This window comes from Mercenaria mercenaria, unplaced genomic scaffold (assembly GCF_021730395.1).
Source record: "Mercenaria mercenaria strain notata unplaced genomic scaffold, MADL_Memer_1 contig_2216, whole genome shotgun sequence".
In the NCBI taxonomy this organism is placed as follows: domain Eukaryota; kingdom Metazoa; phylum Mollusca; class Bivalvia; order Venerida; family Veneridae; genus Mercenaria; species Mercenaria mercenaria.
The window spans coordinates 32,093-48,223 of NW_026460261.1; the positions used below are offsets into that span (position 1 = coordinate 32,093).

The 16,131-nt window shown below is 38.2% G+C and overlaps 1 protein-coding gene across 1 annotated transcript in view; it reads right to left on the reverse strand.

Moving 5' to 3' along the window:
• LOC128552262 (myosin heavy chain, clone 203-like) overlaps positions 1-15,763 on the reverse strand; it is a 44,204-nt gene extending 28,441 nt beyond the window's left edge. The window contains exon 1 of the mRNA XM_053533291.1: positions 15,702-15,763. Coding sequence (XP_053389266.1) covers positions 15,702-15,760 — 59 coding nt within the window. The 5' untranslated portion in view covers positions 15,761-15,763. The remainder of the gene's footprint in view (positions 1-15,701) is intronic.
• Positions 15,764-16,131: the final 368 nt, after the last annotated feature.

The window sequence follows — 16,131 nt, forward strand, 5'->3', positions numbered from 1 at the left end:
ATGAACTACATGTTTTTTTAAAATGTCAAACTGATGCTAAAATATTAAGAAAGTAGACCAGTAGTTCAAATTTATGGTCACTGAAAGTCAGATTTAAGATCAGTCTGCAAAACTGTACAAGCCATCCAAATTTCAAGGCTGTCTCTTAAAAAACAAAGTAGGCCAGTACATGTCATCCAAATTTCAAGTCTGTATCTTAAAAAGCAAAAAAGTATGTCAGTATGTCCCATTCATAGTCACCGAAAGTCAGTTTTAAGATCAGTGTGCTTAACTGTACATGACATATAAATTTCAGGGCTGTATCTTAAACAAGAGGGCCAAGATGGCCCTAGGTCGCTCACCTGAGAAACATACCATAACAATGTAAACATGTTTGATTTAGTGATTTCACAGAAACAAATATTCTGACCAATTTTCATTAAGATTGGACCAAAAATGTGGTCTCTTAAGTGTAACTAAGTATTTTCTTCCATTTGACCTAGTGACCTAGTTTTTGAGCCAAGATGACCTATATTCCAACTTAACCTAGATTTGATCAATGCAATCATTCTGACCAAATTTCATGAACCTCAATTGAAAAATGCAGCCTCTATCACATACAAAATATGTTTCTTTGATTTGTCCTAGCAACCTGGTTTTTGACCCCAGATGACCAATATTCGAACCTGACCTTAATTTCATCAAGGCTACCTTTCTGACAAAATTTCATGAAAATCAATTGAAAAATACAGTCTCTATCTACAAAAGGTTTTTCTTTGATTTGACCTAATGACCTAGTTTTTGACCACAGATGACCCATATTCTAAACTGAGCCTAGATTTTATCAAGGCGATCATTCTGACCAAAATTCATCAAGATCATTAGTTTACAGTTTCTATTGCATACACAAGATTTTTTTTCATTTGACATAGTGACCTAGTTTTTGACCCCAGATGACCCCAGACTATCCAGAATATGGTTATAATAGGTTTCAACCGCTTCACGATTTCAACATAAAAATCAATAAATTTATAAAGTGTATCCGATCAAAACCACATTTTTTATTAAAACAAGAGCGCTAAGATGGCCCTAGATTGCTCACCTGAGAAACAAACCATAACAGTGTAAACATGTTTGACCTAGTGATTTCATAGAAACAAATATTCTGGCCAATTTTCATTAAGATTGGACCAAAAATGTGATCTCTTGAGTTTAAACAAGTATTTTCTTAGATATGACCTAGTGACCTAGTTTTTGATCCCAGATGACCCATATTCAAACCTGACATAGATTTCATTAAGGAAATCATTCTGACAAAATTTAATGAAGATCAGTTGAAAAATACAGCCTTTATCGCATACACAAGGTTTTTCTTTGATTAGACCTAGAGACCTAGTTTTTGACCCTAGATGACCCATTTTCGAACCTAGCCTTGATTTCATCAAGGCTATCATTCTGACCAAAATTCATGAAGATCAATTGAAATATACAGCCTCTATCGCATACAAAAGGTTTTTCTTTGATTTGATCTAGTGACCTAGTTTTTGACCCTAAATGACCCATTTTCGAACTTGGCCTAGATTTTATCAAGGTTATTATTCTGACAAAATTTCATGAAGGTCAGTTGAAAAATACCACCTCTATTGCATACACAAGCTAAATGTTGACAGACAGACGTCAGACGCCGGACATCGAGCGATCACAAAAACTCAGGTAAGCTAAAAATAATTAGTGTTCACATTAAATTTTATTGCATATCTAAAATAAATTGTATGGATCTGTTTACCCTCATATCTTTTAATCCCATGTAAGTATTGAACTACTTCCATGGCGCATGTATGGAGAAAGGTAGTGCTGAACCAGATCCATGTGTTCTTGGTCTCGGTCACGTGATAAATATTTAAGTGGTAGAGTAGTACAACTCTTAGACAAAGTTCTTTACAAGACTTTATAATCCTTGCCATATTTTTCATTTACAAGTCATAAGTGTTCACATTTATTGCATATGCCGAATAAATGGTAACGATCTGTTTATTCCCAAACCCTTGAATTTCATAGAAGTATTAAACTACATTTCAGCATATGTATGGAGAAAGGTAGTAATGGCATTTGTAACTACAATTTCACTAATGTCGGTATACATAGTTTGGCGACTTTGGGAAGGCTATACTTCCAAAAAAAACAAGAAATAGGTCAGTAGGTCACATTTATGGTCACTGAAAGTCAGTTTTAAGATCAGTCTGCAAAACTGTACAAGCCATCCAAATTTCAAGGCTGTCTCTTAAAAAACAAAGTAGGCCAGTAGGTCACATTGACTGTCACTGGAAGTCCGTTTTAAGATCAGTGTGCAAAACTGTAAGTCATCCCAATTTCAAGGCTGTATCTTAAACAAGAGGGCGCTAAATGCCCTGTATCGCTCACCTGACCTATTGACCTAACAAGAGGGTCATTGACCCTAAAGCGCTCACCTGTGAACTAGGTTTCAAGTGTGTTTGTATAAGTACAGAGTTAGGTTTCTTCTATGTAAGCCAATTATTTACCTTAGGGCAATGATTTAAACAAGTATGGTATACATAAAGAGAAAAGTGACCACACCCCCTAGCAGCCATGTTTTTTGACAAAATGGAATAATATGAACAATTTTTTGGAAGAGGGTCACACAAGAACCATTTGTGTAAAATTATTTTTGAATCGGGCCAGCAGTTTCACATAAAAAGGCTTTTAAAGTTTTCACTATATACATATAGGGAAAAGAGACCACGCCCTCTGGCTGCCATTTTTTTTTATGATGAATCAAAATAATTTGAACCATCTTTGTAGAGGGTCACACAAGGACCATTAAAAATGGTGTAAAATTATTTTGAAATCAGGCCAGCAGTTTCACACAAGTAAATTTTTAAAGTTTCCACTATATACATATAGGGAAAAGTAGCCAAGCCCTCTGGCAGCCATGTTTTTGACGAATCAATATAATTTGAACAATCTTGATAGAGGGTGACATAAGGACCATTTGTGTGAAATTATTTCAAAGTTGGACCATCGGTTTAGGAGGAGATGTCGTTTGAAGATTTTTCTGTTTTTAGCTCTTGCAGCCCCTATGTGCAACCAAGCAGAACTGTTTGAACAACTTTGGTAGAGGACCATCCAAGGAACATCCATGCCAAGTTTCATCAAAATCCATTCAGTGGTTATAGAGGAGATGTCTTTTCAACACAATTGTTGACAACGGACGGACGGACGCACGGAGGGACCATGGACACAGCGTGATCACAATAGCTCAACCTGAGCAATGCTCAGGTGAGCTAACAAGAGGGTCATGATGACCCTGGATCGCTCACCTAAGTAATATGAGCTATATGTTTCAAATGTCAAACTGATGATTTTTAGAACTTTTTTAGAAGATTTTCCAATGTACAATCAAGTAACCCCTGGGGCAGGGCCAATTTTACCCCAGGGTCATGATTTGAACAAAGTTTGTAGAAGTCTATTAGGCAATGTTACATATCAAATATCTATGATCTAGGCCTTCTGGTTTATTTTTAGCAATCAAGTAACCCCTGGGGCTGGGTCAATTTGACCCTGGTGGGTCAAGATTTGAACAAATTTTGAAGAGGTCCACTAGGCAATGCTACATGTCAAATATCTAAGCTCTAGGCCTTCTGATTTATTTTTAGAAAATTTTGAAGATTTTTCTATGTACAATCAAGTAACCCCATGGGGCGGGGTCATGATTTGAAAATTTTTTTGAAGAAGTCTATTAGGCAATGCTATAAAATTTTTCTATGTACAATCAAGTAACCCAATGGGGCGGGGTCAATTTGACCCTGGGGGTCATGATTTGAACAAATTTTGAAGAAGTCTACTAGGCAATGCAATATATCAAATATCTAAGATCTAGGCCTTCCGGTTTATTTTTAGAAAATGTCTGAAGATTTTCATATGTAAAATCCAGTGACCCCTGGGGTGGGGTCAATTTTGACCCCGGGGGTCATGATTTGAACAAATTTTGTAGAGGTCCACTAGGCAATGCTATAAGTTAAATATCTAAGCTCTAGGCCTTCTGGTTAATTTTTAGAAATTTTTTGAAGATTTTCCTATGTTAAATCAAGTGACCCCTGGGGTGGGGTCAATTTTGACCTCGGGTGTCATGATTTGAACAAATTTTGTAGAGGTCCACTAGGCAATGCTACATGTCAAATATCTAAGCTCTAGGCCTTCTGGTTTATTTTTTTAAAACATTTTTAAGATTTTCCTATAGAAATCTATGTAAAATCAAGTGACCCCTGGGGTGGGGTTAATTTTGATCCCCGGGTCATGATTTGAACAACTTTAGTAGAGGTCCAATAGGCAATGCTACATGTCAAATATCTAAGCGCTAGGGCTCCTGGTTTTTGAGAAGAAGATTTTTTAAAGATTTTCCTATGTAAAATCATATGACCCCTCGGGCGGGGTCAAATTTGACCCCGGGGTCATGATTTGAATAAATTTGGTAGAGGTCCACTAGGCAATGCTTCACACCAAATATCTAAGCTCTAGGGCTTCTGGTTTATGAGAAGAAGATCTTTAAAGTTTTTCCTTTCGGTTGCCATAGCAACCAGAGTTCTGCATGGAATTCAATTCTTTGAATAATTTTGAAAGGGGGCCACCCAAGGATCATTCCTGCAAAGTTTGGTGTAATTCTGCCCAGTGTTTTTCAAGAAGAAGATTTTTTTAGAAACTGTTGACGGACGACGGACAACGCACGACGCACGACGCACTACGGACGACTGACGACGGACATCAAGTGGTCACAATAGCTCACACTGTCACTTCATTAAGATATAGTCATAAATGTGGCCTCTAGAGTGTTAACAAGCTTTTCCTTTGATTTGACCTGGTGACCTAGGTTTTGACTCCACTTGACCCAAATTTTAACCTGACCTAAAGATCATTAAGGTATACATTCTGACTAAGGTTCATACAAATATTTTCAACAAGAGGGTCATGATGACCCTGGATTGCTCACCTGAGTAATATGAGCTACATGTTTCAAATGTCAAACTGAAGATAAAATATTAAGAAAGTCAGTAGGTCACATGCATGGTCAATGAAATTCAGTTTTAGGATTTGTGTGCAAAACTGTGTATGTCTCCAAAATTTCAAGGCTTTATCTTAAACAAGAGGGCCATGAAGGCCCTGTATCGCTCACCTGACCTATTGACCTAAAGATCATCAAGATCAACATTCTGACCAAGTTTCATTAAGATATGATCATAAATGTAGCCTCTAAAGTGTTAACTAGCTTTTCCTTTGATTTGACCCGGTGACCTAGTTTTTGCCCCCACATGACCCAGATTCGAACTTGACTTAAAGATCATCAAGATTAACATTCTGATTAAGTTTCATGAAGATACAGTCATAAATCTGGCCTCTAGAGTCTTAACAAGCTTTTCCTTTGATTTGACCTAGTGACCTAGTTTTTTTAAACACCTGACCCAGATTTAAACTTGACCTATAGATCATCAAGATTAACATTCTGACCAAGTTTCATTAAGATATGGTCATAAATGTGGCCTCTAAGTGTTAACTAACTATTCCTTTTATTTGACCCCCGTGACCTAGTTTTTGACCGACATGACCCAGATTCGAACTTGACCTAAAGACCATCAAGTTTAACATTCTGACTAAGTTTCATGAAGATATAGTCATAAATGTGGCCTCTAGAGTGTTAACAAGCTTTTTCTTTGATATGACCTAGTGACCTAGTTTTTGACTCCATCTGACCAGATTTAAACTTGACCTAAAGATCATCAAGATTAACATTCTGACTAAGTTTCATGAAGATATGGTCATAAACGTGGCCTCTACAGTGTTAATTAGCTTTTCCTTTGATTTGACCCGGTGACCTAGTTTTTGGACCCGACATGACCCAGATTCAAAATTGCCCTAAAGATCATCAAGTTAACATTTGACTAAGTTTCATGAAGATATAGTCATAAATGTGGCCTCTAGAGTGTTAACAAGCTTTTCTTTGATATGACCTAGTGACCTAGTTTTTGACCCCACCTAACCCAGATTTGAACTTGAGCTATAGATCATCAAGATTTGACCAAGTTTCATTAAGGTATGGTCATAAATGTGGCCTCTAGTGTAAACTAGCTTTTCATTTGATTTGGCTTGGTGACCTAGTTTTTTATCCTACATGACCCAGATTCAAACTGGACCTTAAGATCATCAATATTAACAATCTGACCAAGTTTCATGAAGTTACAGTCATAAATGCGGCTTCTACAGTGTTAACAAGCTTTTCCTTTGATTTGACCTGGTGACCTAGTTTATGAACCAGATAACCAAATATCGAACTCGTCCAAGATTTTATTGAGGGTAACATTCTGACCAAGTTTCATTAAGATTGGGCCAAAAATGTGACCTCTAGAGTGTTAACAAGCTTTTTCTTTGATTTGACCTGGTGACCTAGTTTTTGACCCCAGATGACCCAATATCGAACTCGTCCAAGATTTTATTGAGGGTAACATTCTGACCAAGTTTCATTAAGATTGGGCCAAAATTGTAACCTCTAGAGTGTTAACAAGCTTTTCCTTTGATTTGACCTGATGACCTAGTTTTTGACCCCAGATGACCCAATATCGAACTCGTCCAAGATTTTATTGAGGGTAACATTCTGACCAAGTTTCATTAAGATTGGGCCAAAAATGTGACCTCTAGAGTGTTAACAAGCTTTTCCTTTGATTTGACCTGATGACCTAGTTTTTGATCCCAGATGACCCAATATCGAACTCGTCCAAGATTTTATTGAGGGTAACATTCTGACCAAGTTTCATTAAGATTGGGTCAAAAATGTGACCTCTAGAGTGTTAACAGTCAAATTGTTGACGACGGACGGACGGACGGACGGACGGACGACGGACGACGACGGACGCCGGACACAGGGTGATCACTAAAGCTCACCTTTGAGCACTTCGTGCTCAGGTGAGCTAAAAAAAACAACAAGAAAGTAGATCAGTAGGTCAAGGTCACAGTCAAGTGACATCATATTACTAGGGGTCATCAGGTAATTATAATTAAACAGTCTTGGAAATAGGATAAAATGACTTTTTAGCTCACCTGAGCCAAAGGCTCATGGTGAGCTATTGTGACCGCTCAATGTCCGGCGTCCGTCGTGCGTCGTCCGCCCGTCAACATTTCCTAAAAAAATCTTCTTCTTGAAAACCACTGGGCAGAATTACACCAAACTTCACAGGAATGATCCTTGGGTGGCCCCCTTTCAAATTGTTCAAAGAATTGAATTCCATGCAGAACTCTGGTTGCCATGGCAACCGAAAGGAAAAACTTTAAAAATCTTCTTGTTCAAAACCACAGGGCCTAGGGCTTTGATATCTGGTATGTAGCATCATCTAGTGGTCCTCTATCAAAATTGTTCAAATTATCCCCCTAGGGTCAAATATAGCCCCGCCCCAGGGGTCACATGGTTTATATAGACTTATATAGGGAAAACTTTGAAAATCTTCTTGTACAAAACCACATGGCCTAGGGCTTTGATATTTGGTATGTAGCATCATCTAATGGTCCTCTACCAAGATTGTTCAAATTATCCCCCTAGGGTCAAATATGGCCCCGCCCGGGGGTCACATGGTTTATATAGAGTTATATAGGGAAAACTTTGAAAATCTTCTTGTACAAAACCACATGGCCTAGGGCTTTGATATTTGGTATGTAACATCATCTAGTGGTCCTCTACCAAGATTGTTCAAATTATCCCCCTAGGGTCAAATATGGCCCCGCCCCGGGGGTCCCAAGTTTGACATAGACTTATATAGGAAAAAAAGTTTAAAAATCTTCTTGTCTGAAACCACAACTCTTAGACCTTTGATATTTGGTTTGTAGCATTGTCTTACGGTCCCCAACCAAAATTGTTCAAATTGTACCGCTGGGGTGAAAAGAGGCCCTGCCTTGGGGGTCCCAAGTTTCGTATAGACTTATATAGGAAAAAGCTTTAAAAATCTTCTTGTCAGAAACCATATAGCCTAGGCTTTTGATATTTGGTATGATGCATTGTCTAGTAGTCCTCTATCAAAATTGTTCAAATTATGCCCCTGGGGTTAAAAGAGGCCCCGCCCTGGGGTCACTTAGTTATTATGTGAGTTATATAGGAAAAATACTTAAAAAATCATCTGATCCTGTTTCCAAGACTATTTGATTATAATTACCTGATGACCCCAAGTAATTTGGTGTCACTTGATTGTGACCTTGACCTACTGACCTACTTTCTTGTTTTTTAAGATACAGCCTTGAAATATTGATGACTTACACAGTTTTGCACACAAATCTTAAAACTGAATTTCATTGACCATGAATGTGACCCACTGACTTCCCTCTTGTTTGAATTATGCCCCTGGGGTGAAAAGAGGCCCCGCCCCAGGGGTCACTTGATATATGAGTTATATAGGAAAAAATACTTCAAAAATTATCAGATCATGTTTCCTGGACTGTTTAATTATAATTACCCGATGACGCCAAATGATAAGGGTCACCTGACTATGACCTTGACCTACTGACCTACTTTCTTGTTTTTTAAGATACAGCCTTGAAATTTGGATGATATGTACAGTTTTATACACTTATCTTAGAACTGACTTTCAGTGACCATGAATATGACCTACTTACCTACTTTCTTGTTTTTGAAGCTTTCGCAAAGAAATTTGTTCAAGTGAGCAACTTAACTCAGGTGAGCGATATAGGGCCATCATGGCCCTCTTGTTAATTATATTTTCCTATATAACTCACATAATAACTAAGTGACCCCAGGGTGGGGCCTCTATTAACCCCAGGGGCATAATTTGAACAATTTTGGTAGAGGACTACAAGACAACGCATCATATTAAATATCAAAATCCTAGGTCGTATTGTTTCAGACAAGAAGATTTTTAAAGTTTATTCCTTTACAAGTCTATATAAAACTTGAGACCCCCAGGGCAGGGCCTCTTTTCACCCCAGGGGTACAATTTGAACAATTTTGGTTGAGAACCATAAGACAATGCAACAAACCAAGTAGCAAAGGTCTAAGTATTGTGGTTTCAGAAAAGAAGATTTTAAAACTTTTTTTCATATATAAGTCTATGTAAAACTTCGGACCCCCGGGGCGGGGCCATATTTGACCGTAGGTGGATAATTTGAATAATCTTAATATTACCCACTAGATAATGCTACATACCAAATATCAAAGCCCTAGGCCATGTGGTTTTGTACAAGAAGATTTTCAAAGTTTTTCCTATATAAGTCTATATAAACCATGTGACACCCTGGGCAGGGCCATATTTGACCCTAAGGGACTAATTTGAACAATTTTGGTAGAGGACCACTAGATGATGCTACATACCAAATATCAAAGCCCTAGGCCATGTGGTTTTGTACAAGAAGATTTTCAAAGTTTTCCCTATAGAAGCCTATATAAACCATGTGACCCCCGGGGCAGGGCCATATTTGACCCTAGGGGGATAATTTTAACAATCTTTGGTAGAGGACCACTAGATGATGCTACACACCAGATATCAAAGACCTAGGCCCTGTGGTTTTGGACAAGAAGATTCTTAAAGTTTTTCCTTTCGGTTGCCATGGCAACCAGAGTTCTGCATGGAATTCAATTCTTTTAACAATTTTGAAAGGGGGCCACCCAAGGATCATTTCTGTGATGTTTGGTGTAATTCTGCCCAGCGGTTTTCACGAAGAAGATTTTTTTAGAAAATGTTGACGGACACACGCCGCACGACGGACATTGAGCGGTCATTGAGCCTATGGCTCAAGTGAGCTAAAAACAAGAAAGTAGGTCAGTAAGTCATATCTTTGGTCACTGAAAGTCAGTTTTAAGATTGGTGAGCAACACTGTACATGTCATCCAAATTTCAAGGCTGTATCTTAAACAAGAGGGTCATGATGACCCTGGATCGCTCACCTGAGTAATATGAGCTACATGTTTCAAATGTCAAACTGATGATAAAATATTAAGAAAGTCAGTAGGTCATAGTCATTGTCAATGAAATTCAGTTTTACGATTGGTGTGCAAAACTGTGTATATCATCAAAATTTCAAGGATGTATCTTTAAAAACAAGAAAGTAGGTCAGTAGGTCAAGATCACAGTCAAGTGACATCATATTACTTTGGGTCATCAGGTAATTATAATTAAACAGTCTTGGAAATAGGATCAAGTGATTTTTTAAGTATTTTTTCTTATATTACTCAAATAATAACTAAGTGACCCCAGGGCGGGGCCTCTGTTAACCCCAGAGATATAATTTGAACAATTTTGGTAGAGGACTACTAGACAATGCATCATACCAAATATCAAAAGCCTAGGTCGTACAGTTTCAGACAAGATTTTTAAAGTTTTTTCCTATATAAGTCTATATAAAACTTGGGACCACAGGGGCAGGGCCTCTTTTCACCCCAGGGGTACAATTTGAACAATTTTAATTGAGGACCATAAGACAATGCTACAAACCAAATATCAAAGGTCTAAGTGTTGTGGTTTCAGACAAGAAGATTTTTAAACTTTTTTTCCTATATAACTCTATGTAAAACTTGGGACCTCCCGGACGGGGCCATATTTGACCCTAGGGGATAATTTGAATAATCTTGGTAGAGGACGACTAGATGATGCTACATACCAAATATCAAAGCCCTAGGCCCTGTTGTTTTGTACAAGAAGATTTGCAAAGTTTTCCCTATATAAGTCTATATAAACTATGTGACCCCCGGGGCGGGGCCATATTTGACCCTAGTGGGATAATTTGAACAATTTTGGTAGAGGACCACTAGATGATGCTACACACCAGATATGAAAGCCCTAGACCCTGTGGTTTTGGACAAGAAGATTTTTAAAGTTTTTCCTTTTCGGTTGACATGGCAACAAGAGTTCTGCATGGAATTCAATTCTTTTAACAATTTTGAAAGGGGGCCACCCAAGGATCATTTCTGTGAAGTTTGGTGTAATTCTGTCAAATGGTTTTCAAGAAGAATATTTTTTTAGAAAATGTTGACGGACACACGCCACACGACGGACGACTGACATTGAGCGGTCACAAAAGCTCACCATGAGCCTTTGGCTCAGGCGAGCTAAAAAACAAGAAAGTAGGTCAGTAGGTCAAGGCAAATGTAAGGTGACCCCTTATCACTTGGGGTCATCCGGTAAATATCATTAAACAGTCTAGGAAATATGATCTGATAATTTTTTAAGTATTTTTCCTATATAACTCATATATCAAGTGACCACTTGGGCCCCCTCTTTTTCACCCCAGGGGCATAATTCGAACAATCTTGTTAGAGACCAACTAGGCAATGATACATACAAAATATCAAAGGCATAGGCCTTGAACTTTCAGACAAGAAGATTTTTAAAGTTTTTCCTATATACACCAAGGAAAACTTGGGACCTCCAGGGCAAGGCCTCTTGCACCAGAGGGGCATAATTTGAACAATTTTGGTAGTAGACACTAGGCAATGCTACATACTAAATATCAAAAGCATAGGCCTTGCAGTTTCAGGCAAGAAGATTTTTAAAAATTTTCCTAGTATGTTAGTCTATGTGAAACTTGGAACCCCCTGGGTGGGGCCTCCTTTCAACTCAGGGGCATAATTTGAATAACACCCTTGGCAGGGCCTCTTTTCACCCCAGGGTAATTATTTGAACACCCTTGGTAGATGACTACAAGGCAATGCTACATACCAAATATTAAAATATTAAAAGACTATGTCTTCTGGTTTCAGACAAGAAGATTTTTAAAGTTTTTTCCCATACAAGTCTATATAAAAAATGAGAAAACCCCTCGCCCCCCCCCCCCCCCCCCCCACACACACACACACCCCTTGGGCGGGGCCATATTTCACCCTGGGGGATCATTTGAACAATCTTAATAGAGGCCCACTATATGATTCTACATACCAAATATCAATGCCGTAGGCCCTTTTGTTTTTGATAAGAAGATTTTCAAAGTTTTTCCCTATGTAAGTCTATAGAAACAATGTGACCCCCAGGGCAGGGCCACATTATATCCTTTTTTTTTGGATTTAACGTCGCACCGACACATGATAGGTCATATGGCGACTTTCCAGCTTTTAATGGTGGAGGAAGACCCCAGGTGCCCCTCCGTGCATTATTTCATCACGAGCGGGCACCTGGGTAGAACCACGACCTTCCGTAAGCCAGCTGGATCGCTTCCTCACATGAAGAATTCAATGCCCTGAGTGAGGCTCGAATCCACATCGATAAGGGGCAAGTGATTTGAAGTCAGCGACCTTAACCACTCAGCCACTGAGGCCCCACATTATATCCTAGGGGGATTATTTGAACAATTTTGGTAGAGGCCCACTAGATGATGCGACATACTTAATATCAAAGCCCTAGGCCTTATGGTTTTGGACAAGAAGATTTTCCAAGTTTTTCCCTATATAAGTCTATATAAACCATGTGACCCCTGTGGTGGGGCCATATTTGACCCTGGGGGATAATTTGAACAATCTTGGTAGAGGCCCACTAGATGATGCTACATACCAAATATCAAAACCCTAGGCCTTGTGGTTTTGGAGGAAGGTTTTTGAAGTTTTTCCTTTCGGTTGCCATGGAATTCAATTCTTAAAGAATTTTTAAAGAAGACCATCTAAGTATCATCCCTATGAAGTTTCATCAAAATTGGCTTGGTGGATTAGGAGGAGATGTTGTTGAAAGGAAAATGTGGCCGGACGGTGAGCGATCACAATAGCTCACCCTGATCCTTTGGCTCAGGTGAGCGAAAAACTCAGGTGTACTAATTCAAATGCTGGATGATATTCCCGCTTGGTTTCATGGCTCTAGGTGAAATATTTTTAAGATATATGCAACACTAACATTTAAGCTTTAGGTGTAATTTTTCGCAAGGTCAAGGTCCGCAACTCCGGTCTTGTTGAGTGAAATCTTCACATGCTATATAACAATCCCCGAATTAATGTTTTATGACTCTTAAGTCAAACACTTTTTGAAATACATGTAACACCAACCTGTATGTCCTTCATGCATATTTTTGACAATCTTATTGACAGCAATCTGGAACAAAATCCCAGGTGCACAACTCACATGCTGAATAATATCCTATTATTTCATGACCCTGTGTCAAATATTTGAGATATATTCAACACAAAGTATATTTTTGACTAATTAATGAAGGGGCTTTCCACAACCTCCTCCACATTTCTGGCCCTGGAGGCTACCCTCATGGAAATAAAAAGTGTCCCTACACCCACAGTTTGAAGCAAACAGAACAAATAGGCTTGGAAGTGGTAACTCCTTATAAGTTTTGTGGAATTCCAACCAGTGGAATCAGAGAAGTAGCACAGATCAAAGGATTTTACAAATCAAGGATTATGACTCATGTGAAAATAATTTATTCAATACATGACAGCAATATGCATAACTTACTTCACATTAATCCCTTGTGAGGTCTGGTGAAATTCAGCCTAACTGTATACAGCAGAAGTGTGAACAATGTAAAATCTGACAAATCAAGGGCCATAACTCTACTTAAAATCACTGAACCAAAACATGCTGTTGAACAAGAACATGCCGCCAATATGCACAATGAGGCTTGGCACTGATCACTCCCCAGGTGGTTTACAAATGTAAGGGTAGTTTTGAAGTGAAAAAGTTCAAGTATTTCAATCACTTGCAGCAGATACATTTGATCCTTTTTAAGAAATTTACTTTGTTTTTTATTCATTAATTTTATTACATCTGATACCATGATTAATACGCACTCACACTCTACCATTGCCATATTTGATTTTGACTACTTTGACCCCTGATGCCACAGAGGCATCAAATGGAATTCAAAACTAGGATCTCTAAGAATATTCAAGAAATAAAATTTAGCAAACAGTGACTTGTTGTTAAATAAAATCATTGTTTGGAGTTTAGATGCGAAGGTGACCTAGTTTTTGACCCCTGATGACCCAATATCTAACTTGTCCAAGATTTTACTGAGGGTAACATTCTGGCCAAGTCTCATTAAGATTAGGCCAAAATTGTGACCTCTCGAGTGTTAAAAATCAAATTATTGACAACAATGGACAGACGACAGATGACGGAAACAGGGCGATCACAAAGTCAGTTATTAGATTGGTGTGCAAAACTGAACACGTCATCCAAATTTCAAGCCGGGTGATCTAGTTTTGACCACATATGACCAAGATTAAAACATAGCGCAGAGATAATCAAGATTAACATTCTGACCAAGTTTCATGAAAATAGGATCATAAATGTGGCCTATAGACTGTTAACAACCTTATCCTGTGATTTCAGCATAAGATCTAGTTTTTGACACCACAAAACTTAAATTCAAATTTACCCTAAAGATCATCAAGACAAAAATCCTGACCAAGTTTTAAGAAGACATCCTCATAAATGTGCACTCTAGACAGTTAACAAGGTTTTCCTTTGATTTGACCTGGAGACCTAATTTTTAACCCCACATGACCCAGATTCAAACTTGACCGACAGATCATTAAGAATAACATTCTGACCAAGTTTCATAAAGATATGGTCATAAATGCGGCCTCCAGAGTGTAAACAAGCTTTACATTCGCTCTGACCTTCTGACTTAGTTTTTTTACATTAGTTTAGTTTATACTAATTTGTTTTAGCTCGATTGTGATGAAAGCTTCAAGCTTATTGGAACCACTCTCGAGTCCGCTTCCTGGAAAACCAGTACTGGGGTCATATGAGAAGTCATGGTCGTGACCCCAGTGGGGCTCAAACCCACGACCCCGGGATTGAGCGGCCGACACCTTATCCACTAGACCAACGCTCCCCTTAAGTTTTTTACATTGGAACTTGACCTAAAAAAACATTTTGACCAAGTTTCATAGAGATTTTGTCATAAATGTAGCCTCTAGAGCTTTTCCTTTGATTTAACCTGGTGACCAAGTTTTTAACCTGACCTAAAGTCCATCAAGATTAACATTCTGACTAAGTTTCATTAAAATATGGTCATTAGAGGGTTAACTAGCGTGTCCTTTGATTTGACCTGGTGACATAGTTTTGACCCCAGATGACCCAATATCAAACTCAATTCAATATGATTGAGCTAAAATTTTGACCTCTAGTGTGTTAACAGTCAAATTGTTTAAGACGGACGACGATGGATGACAGACACAGGGCAATCACAAAAGCTCACCTGAGCACTTCATGCTCAGGTGAACTAAAATGTTGAGAGAGGACATTACTAAGATGCTACAGACAAAGTTTGTAAAGTTGGGTTTAACATCTCATAGACACAATTATAGGTCATATGGCGACTTTCCAGCTTTGATGATGGAGGAAAAATCTAGGTGCCCCTCTGCATTATTTCAGCTCAGGTGAGCTTAAAATACAGGGACCATATGAATTGTTCAAGTTAGCGTGGGTGTTGAGTCACTAATGATTGAGTGGATTTTACTGTACACTGTTTTTCTGATGTCATTCTATCGTAGTTACTGCAGACTTTTCATGAATCCACAGTTGATTTACAAAGTTTTAGTTATCAATCTGTCATATATGCTGCACCTAGGGATAGAACTTTCAATCACTTGATTTATATTCTTCTGCTCAATCAAACATTTATTAAGCTGTCATAGTTGACCACCCAAAGAGGCACTCCCAGCTGTCTTATTTTAAAGACGATAACAACAAAAGAAATGCAATATTACAAATCAAGCCAACCTTCTCTCAAATTCTGTTATCTTTATATTCTTGACCTCCAGTTCTTCCTGTGTCTTCATTATCAATCTGAAAGATTTAAATATGAAGATGAAAATGAAACAAGAACAAGAGGGTCATGATGACCCTGGATCGCTCACCTGAGTAATATGAGCTACATGTTTCAAATGTCAAACTGATGATAAAATATTAAGAAAGTTAGTAGGTCACATTCATGGTCAATGAAATTCAGTTTTACGATTGGTGTGTATGTCATCAAAATTTTGAGGCTGTATCTTAAAAAGCAAGACAGTAGATCAGCAGGTCAAGGTCACAGTCAAGTGACATCATATTACTTGGGGTCATCAGGTAATTATAATCAAACAGTCTTGGAAATAGGATAAAATGATTTTTTAAGTATTTTCCTATATAACTCACATAATAAGTAAGTGAC